General features: G+C 39.9%; 1 protein-coding gene across 1 annotated transcript in view; it reads left to right on the forward strand.

Annotated features, from left to right (window-relative positions):
* The first annotated feature begins 23,661 nt into the window (after positions 1 to 23,661).
* The window catches only part of LOC145501691 (beta-4C adrenergic receptor-like), a 1,026-nt gene continuing 735 nt past the window's right edge, over positions 23,662 to 23,952 (forward strand). Inside the window, exon 1 of the mRNA XM_081481106.1 lies at positions 23,662 to 23,952. This exon is cut by the window's right edge and continues 735 nt beyond it. Coding sequence (XP_081337232.1) covers positions 23,662 to 23,952 — 291 coding nt within the window.

The raw sequence follows: 23,952 nt of genomic DNA on the forward strand, positions 1-23,952 counted from the left end.
TGTTTTTCTCGCAAGCTGCTTTTTCCAATAGACATTTGTTGTCGTATGTCGCCTTATCTGACCCACAGACACGTTGTATTACTTTGGGACATCCCTGAGGGCACTCGCATCTTTCCCCGGCTCCATTGTGAATCACGCAACGAGAATACGGTGCAGAGCAATTTCTTTTACAGGATACGTCAGGTTCTAAAGTTAGAGAGAGGAAGAGTGAAATGGCATTATAATTTTGTTAAATATTATCTCGTTGCAAATGATCAAGAGTAACATCGTTCGGTGTTGACTAAAAGCCCTCCAGTTTTGGCATTTCTTTTTAATTCCCAGCATATTGGGAACCATCGATGGTTTTGGAAAACCTTACTCGTCACCAGTCGTGTCCAAGGCTCCTGGAGATGCCTCTGAGCACACCTGACAAAGTATCAATAGTCTAGGAGGGGCAAGTTAATGACATCAGTCAATCAATCAATCAATCAATCAAACGCTTATTCATTAAAACTATCACTTAATTATTTCACCGCACAAGCTAACAAAAAAGTTGTATGAAGAGAAAGAATTATTTTACAGTGGAAGAGGTGGCGAAGATACTTAAACGCAAAACACCCACACCCCACTGGACGTTTCTGTTATTTTTTAGATCCCGTGACTGTCAGACCATCATGATAGTTTTTTTTTTTCCAGAATAAAGCCCTTTATGCAATTTGCCGGGGTGATACATGTCAGGTAGATTTTGGGAAGTGATTTAGAGAATGATTGCACCTTGTTCCCCTACCATCATATTGCAAAATGCAAACTTTTTAGCGCCGATCTAATTTGACCTGTTAGCACCAATATTAAATACAAAAGATGGACTGAAAAAACTAGAAACTGTTTAAATTGTGTTTCCTTGTAAACGTTTCTCTTTCAACAAAGAACGATCCTGTGCTTTTCTTCGTTAATTTTATAAAGATCTTGTGATCCTGTGAACTGCTCGTACTTCTATGTGGCTGATCCACGTGAGAGCAAGTTCAAGGGTCAGTCATGGCATTTTCGCCACGTGAAAAATCACCTTTAAAATGAAGGAATTAAACCGAAGAGTAATATATTACTAAAATAGAAAAACACCCAGAAGATAATAACAAACGATCAAGGAACAAGGATGGTCAAGGATGGTGAAGATTATCACGGATTTCAAACAAACGTAAAAATTTAGGCTAAACGCTTCAAGGTGCAAAAACCGTTGAGGGAGCTACGTTAAGAAAGACGTAAGTTTCTGGGTGCTAATGTATGGCACATAACAAGGTTACAGAGCATAAGGTTCGTGAATACTCTGCTACCTATGCACCGATTAAACATAAAAAATACTAATGCAGTGAGTTAAAATAAATTTTTCTTGAACAAAAGACATATACCTTGACATCTTCCCTTTTTGACAACCGTTATTTCTTTGTTTTTCTCGCAAGCTGCTTTTTCCAGCAGACATTTGTTGTCGTATGTCGCCTTATCTGACCCACAGACACGTTGTATTACTCTGGAACATCCCTGAGGGCACTCGCATGTTTCTCCGGCTCCATTGTGAATCACGCAACGAGAATACGGTGCAGAGCAATTTGTTTTACAAGGTACGTTAGGTTCTAAAGTTAGAGAGAGGGAGAGTGAAATGGCATTATAATTTTGTTAAATATTATCTCGTTATATAAGACTCGTGAATACTCTGCTACCTATGCACGAATTACACATAAAAAATACTAATGCAGTGAGTTAAAATACATTCGTCTTGGAATAAAAGACATATACCTTGACATGTTCCATTTTTCACAACTGTTATTTGTTTGTTTTTCTCGCAAGCTACTTTTCGCAGCAGACATTTGTTGTCGTATGTCGCCTTATCTGACCCACAGACACGTTGTATTACTTTGGGACATCCCTGAGGGCACTCGCAGCTTTCTTCGGCTCCATTGTGAATCACGCAACGAGAATACGGTGCAGAGCATTTTGTTTTACAGGATACGTCAGGTTCTATAGTTAGAGAGAAGGATAGTAAAATGGCGTTATAATTTTGTTAAATATTATCGTGTTACATTCGGCTGCGAAATAGTTAAATTTTGAAACATAAGTCGAATGCAAATGATCAAGAATAACATCGTTCGGTGTTTACTAAAAGCCCTCCAGTTCTGGCATTTCTTCTTAATTCCCAGCATATTGGGAACCATCGATGGTTTTGGACAACCTGACTCGTCACCAGTTGTGTCGAAGGTTCCTGGAGATGCCTCTGAGCACACCTGACAAAGTATCGAAAGTCTTGGAAGTAAGAGTTAATCACATCAGTCAATCAATCAATCAATCAATCAATCAATCAATCAATCAATCAGCCAATCACTGTTTGAATTGTGTTTCTTTGTAAACGTTTCTCTTTCAGCAAAGAACGATCCTGCGCTTTTTTTTTTTTGTTAATTTTATAAAGATTTTGTGATCCTGTGAACTGCTCGTACTTCTATGTGACTGATCTACGTGAGAGCAAGTTAACGGGTCAGTCATGGCATTTTCGCCACGTGAAAAATCACCTTTAAAATGAAGGAATTAAACCTGAAAGTAATATATTACTGAAATAGAAAAACACCAAAAAGACAATAACAAACCATCAAGGAAAAAGGATAGTTAAGGATGGTGAAGAGTATCACGGATTTTAGACAAGCTTAAAAAATTAAGGCTAAACTTTTCAAGAGGCAAAAACCGTGAGGGAGCTGCGTTAAGAAAGACGTCAGTTTCTGGATGCTAATGTATGGCACAGAACAAGATTACAGAGCATATGGTTCGTGAATACTCTGCTACCTATGCACCAATTAAACATAAAAAAATACTAATGCCGTGAGTTAAAATACATTTGTCTTGAACAAAAGATATCTACCTTGACATCTTCCTGTTTTCACAACCGTTATTTCCTTGTTTTTCTCGCAAGCTGCTTTTTCCAATAGACATTTGTTGTCGTATGTCGCCTTATCTGACCCACAGACACGTTGTATTACTTTGGGACATCCCTGAGGGCACTCGCATCTTTCCCCGGCTCCATTGTGAATCACGCAACGAGAATACGGTGCAGAGCAATTTCTTTTACAGGATACGTCAGGTTCTAAAGTTAGAGAGAGGAAGAGTGAAATGGCATTATAATTTTGTTAAATATTATCTCGTTGCAAATGATCAAGAGTAACATCGTTCGGTGTTGACTAAAAGCCCTCCAGTTTTGGCATTTCTTTTTAATTCCCAGCATATTGGGAACCATCGATGGTTTTGGAAAACCTTACTCGTCACCAGTCGTGTCCAAGGCTCCTGGAGATGCCTCTGAGCACACCTGACAAAGTATCAATAGTCTAGGAGGGGCAAGTTAATGACATCAGTCAATCAATCAATCAATCAATCAAACGCTTATTCATTAAAACTATCACTTAATTATTTCACCGCACAAGCTAACAAAAAAGTTGTATGAAGAGAAAGAATTATTTTACAGTGGAAGAGGTGGCGAAGATACTTAAACGCAAAACACCCACACCCCACTGGACGTTTCTGTTATTTTTTAGATCCCGTGACTGTCAGACCATCATGATAGTTTTTTTTTTTCCAGAATAAAGCCCTTTATGCAATTTGCCGGGGTGATACATGTCAGGTAGATTTTGGGAAGTGATTTAGAGAATGATTGCACCTTGTTCCCCTACCATCATATTGCAAAATGCAAACTTTTTAGCGCCGATCTAATTTGACCTGTTAGCACCAATATTAAATACAAAAGATAGACTGAAAAAACTAGAAACTGTTTAAATTGTGTTTCCTTGTAAAAGTTTCTCTTTCAACAAAGAACGATCCTGTGCTTTTCTTCGTTAATTTTATAAAGATCTTGTGATCCTGTGAACTGCTCGTACTTCTATGTGGCTGAGCCACGTGAGAGCAAGTTCAAGGGTCAGTCATGGCATTTTCGCCACGTGAAAAATCACCTTTAAAATGAAGGAATTAAACCTAAGAGTAATATATTACTAAAATAGAAAAACACCCAGAAGATAATAACAAACGATCAAGGAACAAGGATGGTCAAGGATGGTGAAGATTATCACGGATTTCAAACAAACGTAAAAATTTAGGCTAAACGCTTCAAGGTGCAAAAACCGTTGAGGGAGCTACGTTAAGAAAGACGTAAGTTTGTGGGTGCTAATGTATGGGACAGAACAAGGTTACAGAGCATAAGGTTCGTGAATACTCTGCTACCTATGCACCAATTACACATAAACAAAATACTAATGCAGTGAGTTAAAATACATTTGTCTTGAACAAAAGACATATACCTTGACATGTTCCCTTTTTCACAACTGTTATTTGTTTGTTTTTCTCGCAAGCTACTTTTCGCAGCAGACATTTGTTGTCGTATGTCGCCTTATCTGACCCACAGACACGTTGTATTACTTTGGGACATCCCTGAGGGCATTTGCATCTTTCTTCGGCTCCATTGTGAATCACGCAACGAGAATACGGTGCAGAGCATTTTGTTTCACAGGATACGTCAGGTTCTAAAGTTAGAGAGAGGCAGAGTGAAATGGCATTATAATTTTGTTAAATATTATCGCGTTACATTTAACTGCAAAATCGTTAAATTTTAAAACATAAGTCGAATGCAAATGATCAAGAATAACATCGTTCGGTGTTTACTAAAAGCCCTCCAGTTCTGGCATTTCTTCTTAATTCCCAGGATATTGGGAACCATCGATGGTTTTGGACAACCTGACTTGTCACCAGTCGTGTCCAAGGTTCCTGGAGATGCCTCTGAGCACACCTGACAAAGTATCGATAGTCTTGAAGAGGCGAGTTAATGACATCAATCAATCAATCAATCAATCGATCGATCCATCAATTAATAAATCGTATCACTTCATTATTTCACCACACAAGGTAACAAAAAAGTTGTTTGAAGAGAAAGAATTATTGAACAGTGTAAGAGGTGGCGTGGAAGCTTAAATAGAAAACACCCTCACCCCCGTTGTAGAGTGTCAAGGCCAGTTAAACAAACAAACAAACACAATCAAAACAAAAGCAGACCCAGAAATGTTTGGTTGTGGTTAATTTCCTCCGTCATGCAACACTAAGATGGACCGCTCACGGACTGATGTCGGCAAATTGCGTTTTTTATTCATTACAAGAAAAAAAGTTTTTTCTTAAGTAGAAATCATTTTACGTTCATATTTGGAGGACAGTTTTAGTCAAAGTTCACAACAGCGACGTGAGAAATGTATACAAATGCTTACCTTTCGCGCGCGTGTTTACCAAGAAAGGATCTCGGAGACGCATCAATTTATCAGCAGACTAAAAAGGGCATTATAATAAATATTGAACTAGCTTGTTCGGCTCGTATTGGAGAAAATTGGTCGAGTTCTTTTTGGCAAGTTAATGGATCTCGCCTTCGGCTCGGTCCATAAACCATAAACCTGGAAAAAATAATTCGAGCAATATTTCTCCAATATGAACCTCATGCTAGTTCAATAACATATATTTACAGCACGTGCTAACCAGGACATGGCTGTCGTTTGGATATGTTGATCTGCTTTTTGCTCAAGCAAGCCGCCTTCTTCATTTCACACTCGTTCTGGTAAGTCACCCCGTCAGTTCCACAGACTTTTCCTTGATCCAGTACGCAAGACTGAACACATTTACAAAGAAGTTTGCCGTTGTACATAAAGCATGTAGCGTATGGAACGGATGCGCAGTGAGCTGCGCCGCAAGGTCTGGGTGCTAAAAAGACATTACAGTATAACTTATTGGTATTGTGAAAGTAATTTCACCAAACAAGTGAAACAGAAAGTTTTAAAACAATTAATTTATGCCTTAGTTGGCATCATCGAGTTCTGAATTTGGAAAGCACGAAAGAAGCATTGCTGGAGTCTCAGCCGACAGCAGCTCTAGCTTCTTGAGTGTTGCCCAAAGGTCCCAAGTGCAACCAGAAGACGATGATGACCAGTTAAAAGTCTGAAATTGAGTAGTGACATTGCCAATGTTAACTTTGCTCGCGCCTGAGAGCTCATCATTGGATTGGGATGCACGCTTACGTTAGCGTGGTTTTACTGGTTATTGAAAGTTTGAATTTCCCCGATTTTCTTTCTATTTTTAGAAGTCTTAGAACATTTACAAAATTCAGAGCTTTATATCGTCAAGTGGGACAGAGCTTTTTCAATAATTTTTCCGCATTTCACTTTATCTTCTCCAGTTCTCTCAGAATCATGTACTTTTTGTGCCTTAACAGGGAAATAAAATTTACCTTCAGCACTGTGATGCCATTTCTCCGCGAAAAATCGTTTAAAAAAACATACGGTAGTTTGGAATTAAAAGTTCCATCACTTTGCAAAGTTTGAGCTCCTACTGATAAAAAACCCAAAAGTTTTTGTAGAGTGCAGCCTCAAGCTCTCTGCTGGCTAGGCGTGAAGAAAGATAAGAAATGTACCCCAAGAATTAAAACAATGAAGCATCATTTACGATCCGCTATCTATTTTACAGGTTGAGTAAAACTACTCCGTGCACTTTGTAATGATGTTCACCGAGAATTGATCATGCAGTGATTGTAAGGAACAAGGCAGACAGAGCTGGATCTGACTCAAAGGAAAGAGACGCACGGAAATATGAACCCGTTTTCATTTGCGTTTGATGTCACTCGAGAAAGGATTTGGTTATCATTTTACTTGTTTGGCGCATTTTTCCCATTTTGCTCTTGGTTCTCCCACGCACTTCAAAGTCAATCAATTTCAAGTGCGTTCACTGGCAGTTTGATTAGCTGAGAAGTTGGTATGCTGTTGTTGTTGTTGTTGTTGTTGTTGTTTTGAAATTCTCTTATTTGTTTTTATCTGTTACAATTGATATTCTTGGACAGTAGACAAGACGCAAAAGAACCAATTTCGTCTTTTTTACGCATGATATTTCCAGCTGGATGATAAGCTCTCGGCCATTTCACCAACTGTTAATAAAGTGTTAACCATTGAATTTTGAGTTTAAAAACTGTTCTTTATAAAAGGACGAGAGGAGCCATAAATTTGAATCAAATCATAGTTCATTTGCCAGTGGCAGTTTTCTTTATATTTCATTATTTACTGATATTATGACTTACCAATTTTCAAGTTTCCTCTGAGCTTTTCCAGGGATTTGTGTGCCTTACAGCCATGAAGCTCCACGCGCATACATCGTTGACCAACCCACGTGAGAGGAACAAAACGAACAAAACGAGCATGGAAGTGAGGCTTCAACCAATGGCGAACGAGAGAGGACTGGTTCGAATTTCCCTTAAATTCCTAGACAGGGCAGTTTTCAATAGTTAATGTTAAGAAGTATCAATAACGGCTAAAATAGTGACTGATATATTTCTAGGCTATATGCATTTTCTACGACAATCTGAATTGCTTTGACAGTAGATTCTACGTGGAGCTTAACTTTGTATAGGATTTTTCACGGGGGAGGGGAGGTGGAGGGGGAGAGAGATGGTTGGTGCCTTGGGGTAGCAGAATCAATGGGGCAAAAAGTGTTGCAATCAGGAGCCATTATCGATTATGTCTCCTGTTGCAATTTGAGAATGGAAACCTAACTGACACCCATTTCGCTAGAAGTACTAGCAATGCAAAAAAGTAAAAATTACAATGGGGTATCTGCGCAGGAAGCATGCCTATTTCTGCCTTTTTCGACTTTTTTTTTTTTTCATGTCTTGCTCCTCAAAAGGGGGATGGCTAGCCATCTAATCTACCCCCCCCCCCCTCCTCCTAAATCCGCCCCTTCTGTAACTTATGCAAAATATGAACTGTTGAAAACAGACCTTAATTTCGCCTCCTTCATCAGTGATTACAATCCACTCGTTACCATCCAGGCTGTAATGCACGAGATAACTGCTGACCCAGCTGTTTTCAGTAACTGCACCTTGCGTTGAAACCGCTGACACATCATGAATTGACAGCAGATCTACTTGCAAGTATTGACTTCTCAGATCAAAAGTTGGAGCGGCACACCAGGAACTGTCAGTCAAAAAAAGAAGATATTTATGAAACAGAAAATGGTGCACTCGTTTATATAATACCGAAAGAAATAGAAATTTGTTTTCCTTGTTATTATCCAGTGATGGGTCGGTGAGCGGCTCTCGTAAGGTTCAGCTGAATGGCTTGATACTCTTGGAGAGAACAGTAAAACAAACAACAGAAACAATGCACCTAGCCCTAAAACAACAATAGCTGCTCCATCGTGACCATGACTATGATGACAAATAGAATTGCAGGCCTACAAGAAATACTTCAGTTTCAATCGAGTTATAGAAACACGAGTGGAAGTTTAGAAGAACGATGAGAACTGTTGAAACCCTAGTCGCAGTCAGTTATATCCTGGGAGTCAATTTTTTGCTTGTTGTGAACTTTTTCTTTGTCCTGCGCTCGTTACAATTAAAATGAACTTCTCTATCCGCGGCAGGATACCTGTCATGTCTTGGGCTGATCAAAGAAGCCCTCCCTTGTTTCGCTGCATGAATGTCGTCCAATGCCGAGGAAGCTGAGAGCTGCTCATCCCTTATTCGTCCATCACCTAGTCCCAGGGGAATTGGACAAGCTAAAAGAGAGGGAATGGGCATTAACTCAGCTCACTAAGTACATTGCACATGTAAAGAATTTTCCTGTTTAATTTATGAAATAAGGTGTATTACTTAGAAGAGATTTGAAAGTGTGACCTCTCCTTATATCAGTTTGGCCGACTATAAAGAGACAACTTCTCGTCACTACGAGCAATGCTGTCATTAGATCGCACTTCTGTTTGCCAAATGATCAGGATAATATTTTTTCATTTTTATGAGCTTATAACGGATAAGAAGAGAACCAACAAGAAAGCTAGAAATTCAGCAACATCGAATCTAATAACTGAAATTTAGCCTGTAAAAATAACAGCTTATCAACCGAGAGTGAGGTCTTTACGGTAAAATTTGCCTTGCAAGGCTTTTTGCTTTGTGTTTGCCCGTGGGCATTACGGGAGAACAATTCCCTAGAATCAACTAATCAAAGCGCCCGTTATATCGGTTTCAAACACAAGCCATATAATAATTAACAATTATTTGCTAAAGGCGAATAATTGTTTTAGTAGAATTTTCAGTGGTGAATATCAAGGACTACATAATAACGGGCTAAACATAAAAACACAGACGCAATTGTTCGTGTGCATACACGTATGCAGCCTTTGGTTTAATAAGCTTACATGTACATTGATTGTCAATCAATTTAGTCATCGAGTTCGGCAGTAAGACAAACGAGCGAACCATCAGTTATCTAAGCCAATCAAAATTGAGATCACGTAGAAAACGTGCAATAATGTGAAATACGTACATTTAGCAGTGCACGTGATAACGGGATCACAGAAGTAAAGAATGACCTTTGAAGAGTAGATGCCGTCTGTTTTACATGGAGGCAAGGCACTTTTATAGTGTTCATTTGTCTTTCGCGCGATACCTGTCGAAGTAATTACTCTTGCACTTAGTAAAAGAAATCTGATCATGTAGGAGAGAATGAAGAGTAAGAGAATTAATCCCCATTAGAGGTCTTATTACCAAGGTAGTCTTTCTCAATTTTTCCACTCCCAAGACTACACCCAATTTTGGAAACCTTAAGTTGGCCAAACCAACTCGCAAGTAGTCGCAAGTTAAACTTGCGTAGAGACCTGAGTTGGGTGGCCAAAGGAACTCTCAACTTTCCTCGCAAGCCGCCTCGCAAGTCGCCAAGAAAAAAAAATATTTCAGAGCTTGCAAGGCTGTAGTTCATAATCGGTTGCTAATAGACGACACTCAACTTGTGTTGACTTGGGTTGGGTGGCCAAAAGGTGAAATTAAAAACTTGCGTCGACTTCCGTGCAAATTTGATCTCGACCAAAGTGAGCGCAAGTCATCGCAAGTCAAAGCAAGAGCACCCAAGGCCTGGCCTAACGGAGTCGCAAGTAGACCCAAGGTTTTAATTTGCGTCTACTTGCGTGTCCGTCCGGTCAGGGCTTTAGGAGGGTCTATAGAAATAGTTAATCCTATAACGCGGATTTTGCTCACGTGAACAGCCCAAGCGGCGCTTCGCGTGTTATCATTCTCCACGAAAACATCCACGCAACTTGCGTGATAATATTATCCGCCGGGGAAACTGGGTACCATGTCTAAAAATAACTTGAGAAGGATTAACCCGTGAATAATGTTTATACTTTTCATTCTGTTTTGGATTAAGATATTTCTCAATCGATTTTTTTTCTTGGTGCAAAGTAAAGACTTTACGAAAACGAGTACGACCTGCATTGAAAAAACTCATTTTCATATATTTGATACTCATATCACCCCCACACCAACCCACTTTCATTCCCAGATGAATTGCTGGTTTTCAGTGTCACGTGATTCAAAATAGATCAAAATAAAAATCAAAACCGGTCAATAGATAAAGTCTAGAATCTGGGAAATGAAAGAGGGTAAATATCCAAAGACTCTCGCCAAAATTCTGGTCACAGCAATTTTTCTTATGCGAGATATGCGGAGAAATTTTTTACCTAAATTTATAGAGATTTGTATGGAGACGCCATGCTGGTGCCCATCCGTATGGGCACCAACATGGCGGCCGCAAACCAACAGAAACATCTGTCACTGAGTCTTGCTACAAAAGCGTGAATTTATCCCTCGAGGAACTCTAAAACATTAAAATAATACTTTTTCTAAGACATGAACTGTTGAGATAGCCAAATTTCCCGAAATGAGTCACTTTTTTAATCATCATGACAGCCCTCCAGGCCGTCATGTAAATGCCGCGTCACGCAAAAGCTTAGAAATCCAAGCGTAGTGTATCACAAAACCAAGAACCCATTCGGAGCGAAAATTTGTATGAATATCAGTTTTCAGCTGCTCTTATACATCATTTAAGTATAATCTCAGGAAGCTCAAAAGCTTTGTGGTTCGAATTTTGGTGACGTCATGTGAAAACCGGCTATTCAATGGCATTTTATAAATCAGAAACCATTATCTTGAGGCGAATTAGGCTTTATCCGCCGAGCCTATCTACTTCATAACACTATCTAAAAACCTGTTACTATATGATTTTTCTCCGTTTCAGGGGCGGTGGCCTCATGGTTGGCGCGCTGAACTCCGGCTCCAGCCCTGGCTAAGGACATTGTGTCTTGTTCTTGGGCAAGAAACTTTATTCTCACAGTGCCTCTCTCCACCCAGGCGTATAGAGGGGTACTGGCGAATGTGCTGCTAGGGCCAGTAACCCGGTGATTGACAAGCGTCCCATCCAGGGGGGAGTAGAAATACTCCTAGTCGCTTCAGGCTACAGAAACCGGGTTAAGCTCCGCATATATGGGCGACTGGCCTCACGCAGACTTTACCTTACCTTACCTTCGCTTTTACTCACCGATTACGTAATACGTCTCCCTTTCCTTATTGGCAAAATCCAAAGTCGTGGTGTTTTGTTGACGATTTGAGCCACAGTGTAAGGAACCAAGCAGTTTTCCGCCGGCAACGTTACACGTATCGAGTGCATTATAGCTAACAGAGTAGGCATCTATTTTGCCAGAAAAGTTTCTCCACAAAGGCAGTTCGCAACTGACAATTACTTTGGCATCAGCTTTTAGCGGTTTAAGCCTATAACTTTCGCTGCCAGAAAAATACATAAAGTACATTACAAATTTGATTCAATTTAAGATATTAGTATAGGTAATCATACGGTTGCGAGTTCAATTTGGAATTAATTTGCACGAGTGAGTTTTTCAAAAAGCTGAAATTGCACGAGCCACTTCGGTGAGTATAATTTCAGCTTTTTGAAAAACTCACAAGTGCGATATAACTCCAAATTGAACGAGAAAAACCGTATGATTACTTACTAATAATATAAACATGAAAAAATTTGCGCGGAGGAAATGCCGGAAGATCTTTCTTGAAGCCACTTTTTCTCATTTGAGAAAACTTTTTTCAAAGCTTCAGCACAAAATTTTCGTCATTATTTTACGTGATATCATTTTCTTAGAAAAGTTCCTATTGTCTTTCAGTCAATCATAATCCAGAATTACTATGTGGAATTTGCGCTGGTGTTACACTGCTCTTAGCGAATCAGAATCGAGTAATTTTTTCATGTGTATTATTACATTGAATATAAGTTATTATAGTTGTAGTTGTTATATTGAGCAGAAGTTACATGTATTACATTAAATTTGATTCGATATAAGTAAAAGTACATTATCTTACTTATGCATAGTTCTTTTATCTGCAATAATTTCTATGCATTTTTATATTCTTATATATTCGTAGATATGTTTTAGTAGTTATATATTCTTAGATAGTTTAGTTCAATAGTTAGAATATTTTAATATTTACTTTGTCATTTTGTTTTCTTGGCGAATCTGTAAGCTAGCTGGTGTGTCTTGCGGTAGGCTCAGCTTATCAAGTCTATGGGACAAACCGTTACCATGGCTAACTGTGGTGTCCAAGTGAAATAAATTGTCTAGGTCTATGTCTATAAGGAAAAGGTCCTTCTAAGCTCGAAATATTGTCTCCTTTTGTCATATATTTCGTTAAATGCTAGTTTGGAGAACATGTGCAGACAATATGCCCTAGCTGGAATTTTGATTATCAATTCTTTTATCTTTCCCTCACAATGTATAGTATTTTATTATATAAACACCAGTGAAATACCAGGATTTTTCCTTTCACTAAAAAATCATATCTTTATCGCGCGCAGTGAAGATATATATGTTATTTGCCAGCTGGGAGGTCCGTATAGGGAAAAACTGTGACCGAGGTCTTGAAAATGCTGCCCGAGGCCGCATTTTCTAGCCCGAGGTCAGTTTTTCACTATACGGCCGACCCTAAGCCGGCGAATAACAACTTTATTTTTTTTCCTGCAGTAAATTGGTTTTACAGATTACAAATCGGTTTGTTTACGCAACTCTTGGCATTGAATCGGCTTGTGCGCCGTCTACTAACGATTTGCAAAAAATCTCAGCAACGAGCGAGTAACTCAGATAGTAGGCAAAGAAAGATGTATTAAAAAACAGATTTTTTTCGAACTACTTTATATGCTTTCAGATGCTTGGTACGAAGGAAGCCCGGAATCTATTTGCAAGGCTTACGATAAATTGAGAATTCATTCGGACAACAGCGAGCCAAATTCACACCCCGAATTCAGAGAGGATAATATCGCTGAGTCCATGGTCGAAATGTTGGAACATGTACAGCAACTTGACAGTGAGGAAATGCCTAATGCTCACGATGTGGAAGACTGGCTTAATCTGGAAAACGAGCTCCCGACTTCACCGCAAATGTCCGATGAAGAGATTTTAGCCACCGTTGTCGGAGATTCGACGGAAAGCGAAAGTGTATGTAGCGATGAGGAAGATGAGGGCGAGGATGAGAAAATAGTATCGACTAAAGAGGCAGCGCAATGTTTCAAATTCTCAATTCCTACTTTCACTCCATTAGCGAGAAAAACTTTGGTTTCTTGTTTATTTACGTTTACTGTGTTCTACAGGAGCATTTTGCGTAACGTTTAAACATTGGAAAAGTTCATAAACTTGAATCTATTTTTTCTCGAAGTAATTCCCCCAAACGAAAAACAAGCCCTGGTAAATATCCTTAACTCACCTCCAGTCACTTGGAGTAAACCAGAACGGATTTACCGGAGCAGAAGCAATGAAGAAAGTTGAAAAACCAACCAACAGCAGAAAAGAAATGATCTGTAACTTTTTCATTTTGCTTTTCTAAGAACAGCAGGAAGTAAATTTTTCATTCCTTCTTGAGTGCAGCTTTCCTCTGGAACAGCCTCAATTATTGCTGATGAGGTACGTCACAAATGTCATGAATTAATTTGTTGATAATTAATTCATCACTTATATGGTGCGCGCGCGAACAATTAAACAACTGGAAAGAACCGTTTTTCTTTTCTCTGACCTTAAAGTTAATTTTTTTCCCAGTGATGGGCTCCTACTGTCAACCGAGAAGTGAATGACGCTCTTTTCAATAGAAATCGGAGATCTACAAATTTTGTTGATGATCTCGTTCCGAGGGCCCTCTCTCTTCCTCCCTCTCGAGATAGAGAGAGGACCCTGGGAACGAGATTGAATTTGATGATAGCTGAAAAATAGACTGGGATTTTAATCTACAGCTGAGCTAAGAAACTGATCAACGCTGATTGATATTTTCCTTACCCTATTTCGGGCCTGACCCTGAAATGTCCAGTTCAATACCCTAATTCACACTTGCCTTATAATCAGGTCCCTGGGCTTGACGAATGCTAGAGGCAATGTTTACAATGTATGATGTTGTTGTCTTAGTATAACGTCTTTATATGATGATAGTTAACTCGAAGTAGCCTCTTCTAAAATCATACCCAGTTCAAGACCAGAGTGCGCAAACCACCCACCATTTCAGACCAACACTTCCTTGGATGCTGTACATACCTATATAGCCTATATAATGAAGTACCCCCACCCCCACCCCCACCCCCACACCGATCAAGTCCGTCGGTCGTTTCATTTGTTCCAACGCAAAAATATGGGTCGTTTTCACGTGACGTCATCAAATTCCAAAATCCAAAACTAAAGAGCCACAAAAGTTTCTATCCTTATCGGCATGAGAGAATCTAAATTTATATCTGTTTACAATTTTTCAGCTCAATAGAGTGCTTGGTTTGAAAACCAGCGCAGTATGAAGTTCAGAGTTATGGCGGTGCGTGACATACCGCTCCGATCGCGTTTGTGGAAAAATATACACTTATCTGGTGATTTTGAGCCTTTTTAGGAGTTAAAGCGTTAGGAAAAGTGCTTGTGTGAATGTTTGTTGGTTCAGTTTAGATAATCAGTCGTCTAGAGAGCCAAAGTTAGTTCCAGATGCAGTGCCGTAGCAAGGGGAGAAAAACCGGGGAGACACATAATGGAGCGCTGAAGGCGCTATCCGTCTAGAGGTTTGGAAATGCTATTTCTAGCGTTCTCCAAGAGCTATTTATGTGTATCGCAAATTACTTTTACACTGTCCCAGCAAAGCAATGCCGGATTGAAAAAGTATAACACCTGCAACGTCAATTACAAAATAACAGAACCAACTGTCTCTCAAGCAAGTGTTTTACATTTCAGAGACTTAGAGTCAGATATTAGTTCGTTATTAAACTGTCTGAGTTGCCTTAGAGGCAAACGCAGACTTCATTGGCATGTCGTTTTATGAAAACTTCCCGAACAAGTGCTTGCGCCGCTGGTTGTCCCCCACAAACAAATTGGCGACCTAAACCATGTCAGTACCATCTGTCAATTCCTTGTGGAATGCAGAAGCATGAGTTGGTTGAGCGCAGGTAAGTCTTGACCCGCTTTAACAACGTTAAAAAAAAAATAAAAGACGTACATATATGAATTGGGGAAATGGATACTGATAAAGGTTATTCAGCGGAAAGTTGTGTAATACGACCGGGAGCTCAGATTTTATTTTCAGCATTTTATACATGTCTGTCTCTTACTTTTGGGATTAAAAAAAACTGGGTGGGACACGGGACAATTTGGCAGAGTGTTTTAACTTCTTCTTCCTGTCTTCGTGGCGGGTGACCCGAAAACACTGACCCCCAGTCCGTGGACCCCCACTACGGACCGGGTCCGCGGACTACCTATGGACCGGTCCACGGACTACCCGTACGGACCCCCTCTACGGACCACCCCCCAAAATAGAATAAAAATAATAAATAAATATTTCAGTTACGGGTTGTCTAATAGATTACTCGTGACAGCGAAATTTCGAACGTTACGTTTTGCAAGTGTAACAGACCCGGATTCAGGCTCGAGCGCAATTTATATCATTACACATTGCCATTTCCTTTGCTGTGGCCATAAAGTATAGCTGGTTTTCACATGACGTCACTAAAATTCAAACTACAAAACTATTGATCTTCCTGAGATTTTACTTTAATGATGTATAAGAGCAGCTGAAAACTAATATTCATACAAATTTTCGCTACGAATGGGTTCTTGGTTTTGTGACACACTACGCTTGAATTTCTAAGCTTTTGCGTGACGCGGCATTTACATGTCGGCCTAGAGAGCTGTCATGATGGTTAAAAAAGTGACTTATTTCGGGGAACTTGGCTATCTGAACAGTTCATGTCTTAGAAAAGTATTATTTTAATGTTTTAAAGTTTCTCGAGGGATAAATTCACGCTTTTGTAGCAAAACTCAGTGACAGATGTTTCTGTTAGTTTCCGGCCGCCATGTTGGTGCCCATACGGATGGGCACCAGCATGGCGTCTCCATACAAGTCTCTGTAAATTTGGGTAAAAAATTTCTCCGCATATCTCGCATAAGAAAAATTGCTGTGACCAGAATTTTGGCGAGAGTCTTTGCATATTTACCTTCTTTTATTCCCCAGATTCTGGACTTTATCTATTGACCGGTTTTGTTTTTTTTTTTATTTTGATCTATTTTGAATTGCGTGACACTGTAAACCAGTAATATGAAAGACGCCTACGGGGAAGCCTCCGGTAAGCCTCGAAATTTGTGCTTTTTCCCCTCTGCCATTTTTTTCAGCTCATTCTCCCGTGGATCCGTGAACTCGTTCCAGGCTTCACAATTTGCTCAGCGGAATAACAGATACAAACAAGAATAAACGGCCTAAAAATATATCTTCCATAGCCAGATTGAGCCACGAATGGAAGGCAAGAACTTTCCTTCTTTTTACCATCGGCATTATCTACTTACGCTGAAAACAGCCTTTAGGCGTTTTTTTTGGGAGGGGTGGGGGGGAGGCTGGGGTGTTAAAAACCCAAGTCTGTTACATTTGCACAGTGTAACACTCGAAAAATCACCGACACAAGTCTGTAACTATTAGACAACCTATAAGTAAAATCCCTTTTTATTATTTTTACACTAATTTAGGGTTGTTCGTGGAGGGGTCCGTAAGGGTTGTCCATGGACCGGTCTGTAGGGTAGTCCGCTGACCCGGTCCGTAGTGGGGGTCCGCTGACCGGGGTTCAGTGTTTTCGGGTTACCCCTTCGAGGCGGACGCATAAAGACACTGAAAATCGACCGAGTGCTTGTGCATATGGCAGACTGTGATGTGTATCTGCGTGCCTATATCACCCGAGGCTGGCCGATATTCAGCATGAGCAAGCCATACTCCTGACGTTTGTAGCGGACGCCAAGGGGTAAACCGAAAACACTGACCCCCAGTCCGCGGACCCCCACTACAGACCGGGTCCGCGGACTACCTATGGACCGGTCCACGGACTACTCCTGCGGACCCCCTCTAAGGACCACCCCCCAAAATACAATAAAAATTAGAAATAATTACTTCACTTATGGGTTGTCTAATAGATTACTCGTGTCGGCGAATTTTCGAGTATTACACTGTGCAAATGTAATTAACACCCCCCCCCCCCAAAAAAAAAGCCTATAGGCTTTTTTCAGCGTAAGGAGATGCCGATGGCAAAAAGAAGGAAAATTGTTACATTGTATTCGTGGCCCAATCTGGCTATGGAAGAGGTGTTTTTAGGTCGTTCAAGCTTGTTTGTGTCTGTAACTGCGCTGAGCAAATTGTGAAGCCTGGAACGAGTTCACGAATCTACGTGAGAGCGGGCTGAACAAAATGGTGGAGGGGAAAGAGCACAAATTCCGAGACTTCCCGGAGGCTTCCTGGAGGCTTTCTGGAGACTTTCACTGCCTTTCATATACAGTATGGCCACAGCAAAGGAAATGGCAATGTGTAATGATACAACTTGCGCTCGAGCTTGAACCCCAAGAACGTTAAATTTGCAAAATGTAAAGTTTGCAATTTCGCTGACACGATCTATTAGACAACCCATAACTGAAATATTTCTTTTTTTTTTTTTCATTCTAATTTGGGGGGTGGTCCGTAGAGGGGGTCCGTAGGGGTAGTCCGTGGACCGGTCCATAGGTAGTCCGCGGACCCGGTCCGTAGTGGGGGTCCGCGGACTGGGGGTCAATGTTTTCGGGTTACCCGACGCCAGGCACAAGTACGTTTTAGTTTATACATTCCTATTAGTAATACATAGGCCCACACCCTATAAATCGAGCAAGGCTTTCCTGTTTTTGGTTTATTTTGCGGTCGAGCCTCTGTGGAGCCATTCAAGGAACGGATCTTTTGACAGAAGCTGCAAAAATTAATTTAACGATCAAAAAACTCAACCGTCAAGCATCCGTTCACGGTAAAACTAGAAACTAACACAGTATGAAACGCGTCCAACGTGCAGATACACGACAGGTGAAAAGTACTTTAAAGTAAATTTTGCTACGTTAGTCACGTCGGAAGAAAGTAATTTGCGTAAAAACGAGACGAAAGGTATTATCTTTCTACAGTCATACATCTTGTCAGTTCTCATCGCGTTGACCAGGGTTTGTGCTCAGCAGCAACAACAACAACAAGACAGCGCTTTATTGATTCAGAGACAAAGGAAAATCACGTCAAAAATCACATAAAACCATAATAATCAGTTACTAGTCTATGATGTCACTTCTTTGTCTACCTTTGCACAGAAAATACTTTTTGTTTGATACATATTAAGCTCGTGACATTTAAGGAGCTTGTGAAACTTACTGATTGATAAAACTTTTGGCTTTTCGGGTGTAATATTCAAGGAGAAGATCAGCTGCAAAATTTGTGGTTGGAAAAAGCGCTAATCAGCTCATACATTCTTTGTGAAATGTTGAGTTTTTAAACCCGCGTCGCACAAAAGTGTTCAGTACATCGCGCTCAAATTCCTTGGTATATATAATAAATCGTGCTCTGGCATTTCAATAGACTCGATTTCCGCCACCCTCTCGTGTCCTGGTAATCGAGCCAGAAAGTGATATCAATCAAAGTGGCTATGAGCCACTCAACTTGGAAAATGGATCGTCGATCTGTAAACAATGACAACTTTGATGCCACTGACTTGAGGTTGTAATCCGTAGGTTAAGTTAAAGTTAAAGCCCACTGGCATTGTTAAGAGATAGAGCAAAACGCAACGGTAAGAGAATACACGAGGAGATGTAATACTGTTGAAAACATCCATGAAGTTATTGGTCCGAGAGAGCGAGTCCGAGAGACCGAGACTATCATAAAGAAAGTAACGTTTCTTGTCCGATCACCAAAGCAAGTAATAATTCTCATTTTCATTCCTCTCATTTTGTTTCCTACTTTATTTTCCCAGCCAGTATCAGTGATTTTTTTTTCTCTGTTTGTTAGCTTTTCTCATCTCAGAAATTAAAGAAACAGCGTTCAGCGTAGAGTCACTATACCACAAGGACAACACCACGTCTCGTGCGCTCAACAAAGTTAAGCCCTGTTCAGCGGGGTTAGTACTTGGATGGGTGACCAAATGCGAATACCCCGTGTTGTAATGACTTTTTTTCGTTGTTTTTTCCTTCCCTTTTCAAGGCGATATTAAAGACTGCAGAACTCTCAGCCTCGTGTAATGTCGTTTCTTCTACACGTATTTATCAACTACTACAGGGCCCGTGCAGTAACTTTTTGAGTATGGGGTGGCCTAAGCGTGACCAAAGTAGCATGCTCTGAATTATAAACTTCCAGCACTTAAAAAGCGATGTCTTAACTGTAATTAAGTAAATGAATAAATAAAGAAAGAAATGAATAAATAAATTTTTTGCGAGTTTATGGACCTCGACTCCGTCTCGGTCCATAAACTCGCAAAAAAAGAACTTGGCCAATATCCAGCCATCTTGACCTCACACTTGGTCAATAACCCATATATATTATTATTATTATTATTATTATTATTATTATTATTATTATTATTAAAAACTGGATCACTGGATAATACAATTCAAGAGTTTTCATTATCTTAGCCATCATACCATGCTCTACAAATATGGTAAGCGTGCGCGTGAGTTTTCGGGGCGTTTTTATTTTTATTTTAGTTTAGTTTGCTATATTTTGGGGACGTTTTTAATAACACAATTATTGACCAAGTGTGAGGTCAAGATGGCTGGATATTGGCTAAGTTCTTTTTTTGCGTGTTTATGGACCGAGACGGAGGTCCAATATCAAGCCATCTTGACCGAACAAGTTTGGTCAATAAAGGATTTATTATATGGCTTTCGGGGAAATTTTTCTTGCGGGACACGGCGGGTAGTCCCGAGCGGGCAAGATAGCTCCATCTCGCCCGCTCGGGTAGCAAATCACAGCGCAGGATTTGATTTATCTTGTCCGCTCACGGAGCCAGCCATGTAATAAGAGATGATTATAGCCATCTACCATCTCATATCCAACGCGGGCGTAGAATACAGTAAAAACCCGCGAGTAAGAACCTGTATTTTCCCAAGTTAGGCTAAACAGGTTCTTACATAAATGGTATCTAACAAACATTTAGGCTACTTAGGTTCTTAAATGGGTTCTTATTTTCTTAAGAAAATAATTTCGGTTAAGCTTTCAAATTTAGTGGTTTTCAGTCTATTCCTTACATAAAATTAGCATAAATAGAGGATATTATAGGGCGGCGAGAAGATATGAATATTATGCTCTCGTGGCAAGATAAATATCTCAAGAGTGAGCGCAGCGAACGAGTGAGATACTGTTCTTGCCACGAGAACATAAAATTCATATCTTCGAGCTAACGTGTAATGTTCTTTTATTATATAGGCATACTGATGTCGGCGTTTTTGACCATTTTTCCAAGATTTCTGACCACTTTCCGAAGATTTCCGAAGATTCTCCAAAGCTTGCCCGAAGGTCAAATGAACGTTGCCGAACATTTTCCAAAGACTTTTTAAGATTACCGAAGATTGCCGAAGACTTTCAAGGAAGACCGAAGATGTTTCGATCATACACCAACGAATTTAAGTACAATTTAAGAGACGAACTTGATATCAGTGAAATCATCGATATCTTCACTAGTGAGGATATGGAAAATATGCCACCCGCGCTTCTCTTTTCCCGTCCTATCCTTTTATACTTCGAACTCTCTCAAGCGCGGTCGCATTTCTCCATCTCTTATTCAGCGAGCGAGAAAGAGACTGTGGCAAATAGTATTCTATAATTAGTTCGTAATCAGTTTTGGGAGGCTGAAAGGGCACAAATACTTCACAGGCAGACCAAAAAGTACTTTGTAAGGATCTGTGTTGGAATGGCGTTGTTTCAGGAGGTCAGTGTTAAAAGCGAAACGTAACTCCTGCGCGCCGATGGCGTGCGAACGGAGCCCCATACCTTAGAAAATTTGGTAACCGTCCATCTAAAAAAAATTTGGTTGTCAATACCTTAAAAAGTAATAGATTAGCACCATTGCCATGGCTACATCAGATTTTGGACATCCATGTTATGGTTAGACAGCTGCCAAAACAAGCGATCCGCTGACCAGTATCACGTGACCATATCGCGAGCTCAGGTTTAGAGCTAATCCAGGTCGCCTCACAAACTGCGGTGACAAACACGACAATAAAACGCATGTTAGAAAACAAAATTCATTTAACTTGACGTTTCGTATATTTCGACATACATCTTCAGAAACGACTGTTGAGAATATAAGTAACAACTAAATTTTGAATTTAGGATAAGTAACTAATTAACAATAACAATGACAGAAGTTGAAAAATGTGCATATTACAAGATGCAAAGTAATAAAGATAAAGTTTTTCGCTACTAACATTATCATTTAGGGTAGGTTTCAGTTCCCTAATTAGTAGAGTTTCCTTTATCTTGCAATGTGTATCTGACGACCTTTTGCTAAAATGTCAAAGTGGTCCCATTTTGAGTTGTGATCTGTTGACGTGACGTGGTCTGCGATAGCAGATGCATGACAGCTACTCGTGATGGCTTTAAAATGTTCAGTTTTTCTGTCGTGCAATCTACGTTTTTGTTTTTTCAATGCGAAATCCTGGCAGGAGGAAGGAGTACGTGCAAAAGCAAAATTTCGGCGTAAATTAACCCCTGGCGCGTTGTTAACTTTTCTACCGACATAGTCCTCGCTCCATCTTCTCTTGGAAACTCCCTGATACATTGCGTACGTAATTTCTACAATCTTGGTTACGCTTATTGGGTATACTTTGTTAAAATTCAACTGGAAAAAATAGCGACACCACACGCAGCACAATTACGTATACATACTCACAATTGATCATTTTTTGAGTTTCTGATCAGAGAAAAACAAATCCTCTTTTTCCTTTATGGCTAGTTATTGCAATCAGGAGCTCCGCTTTTAGGCCTGACTAAATCTAATCTAAGACTTAATCTATTCCAAATGTTGCCAAAATGAGATTTAATCCTTGATTAGGTAAAGGTTAAAGCTTTATTGTGGCTTTCAAAGGATTTGGTTTGGTTGGCTTCCGAATCTGTTGTGGCCTGATGCTAGCTTTCAGGTCGTCACTCAAGAGACCAAAGTAATTAGATTCATAAGGGTGCCCGTGGCAAACCCTCTAAATCAGGTCGTAAATCAATTTCAATTGCACAAGTTGTGTTTTACAACATAAACAAATTATAAACTTCGGAAATGGCATTAATATTTTCGTCGTCTAATTCCAGCATTTCTTTCAGCGATTGATGCAGTTTTTCGGCAGCAGCAGCAGCAGTGGTGCTTGGTACTAAGCATATTGAGTGAAATGAGGTGGCTAAAGCACTTTTTCGAAACGAAAACTTCGGCTGCATTCCCTCTATTTCTAGCTGTTTTTCTCAGGACATGCTAGTGTTGTCGGAGTTTCGCAGGGGGTCCAGATATAATGCAATCTATTTTTAGACCTTACATTAGTTACTTTTTTCTTAAAAATGTGTTCATGTCAGCTATTTCGGTGTTCCCACACAATAGAAAATGTTTACATACGAAGGGAACGTTATGTTTCACAAACAGAAGGACTTTCATTGTTTTGGACAATAACATGGCCGCACTGATATCATGTAAAATGCTTAATTCATTGATATCAAACAAAGCATGGGCGAAACTCTAAGTCAAACATAATTTTCTTCCAGACATGTATTTTTTGATTTGTAAAATCGCTTGTAATCTGATTTACGTCCCTAACAAACATCCAACAATTTCTCTCTTGTTCTTGCAGAGCAAAAGAGCACTCAAGAGTAAAACAAAAGAAAACAATGTAATTAGTCTAAACCTGAAATTTATTCAAAGAATACAAACACCTGGTCAAAAACGCATTGTAAACGTGATTCCTGGTGCTTTCGGTGTTGCTTTGAAAACACGGTGCATTTAATCGAACAGGAACCTGACAAAACCTCAACGTAAACTGCACTTTCAGTACACTTACACGGTAAATTCCACTGTGAAAAACTTAAACTAACGCATTGGATATGCTTCCTTCCCTTCAGTGCTAAACTCCAGATTTAAACTGTCGATATAGGAATAGTCGAGAAGATAGTTAAAACTATGGTTAATGGTTGTTTTTGCATCAAGACTCAAAGATGTTTAACGCAATTTCGCGTGCTTTGTTTTGTTCAGTTCCACCCTTTGATTGGTCCATTTAGCGCAAAAGACTTCTCCTGGGATAATCGATTAAACCAGTTTCTTCTAACTAGATAATTGCGGTTCAAGATTTCTTTTGAACCTTTATGTTGGAAATACAAAGAGGAGCGGACGTGCAAAAACGCCGTCAGATTAGTAAACCTTGACATTAATGAGTTCAAGCGACTCTACGTGCTATGATTAACATTCCAAAGAATATCCTGTGTGAAAGGAAGAATCAAAGTATAGTGTAGCTGATATGGCGACTTCTCACCACCGACAAGTCTCAAACGAAACCTTGGACTGTCCTATTTCATTTGTGCCACAAGTTCATGAAACAAATCCCGTGCTGATCTCAGTTTTATTAAATGGACTTCTTTGCATCGCCACTGGAATTGTAGCTGTCGTAAGTAATCTGTTGGTGTTGATAACGAGTCATGGCAAGCCAGTGTTTTCCTCGAACCAGAACATTTTGTTCGAAGCCTTAGCGTTCGTGGATATACTGACGGGAGCCATTGCTGTACCGCTCTTCGTCGCCTACCAATGGCAA

The sequence above is a fragment of the Orbicella franksi genome, chromosome 10 (assembly GCF_964199315.1).
Source record: "Orbicella franksi chromosome 10, jaOrbFran1.1, whole genome shotgun sequence".
Lineage (NCBI taxonomy): Eukaryota > Metazoa > Cnidaria > Anthozoa > Scleractinia > Merulinidae > Orbicella > Orbicella franksi.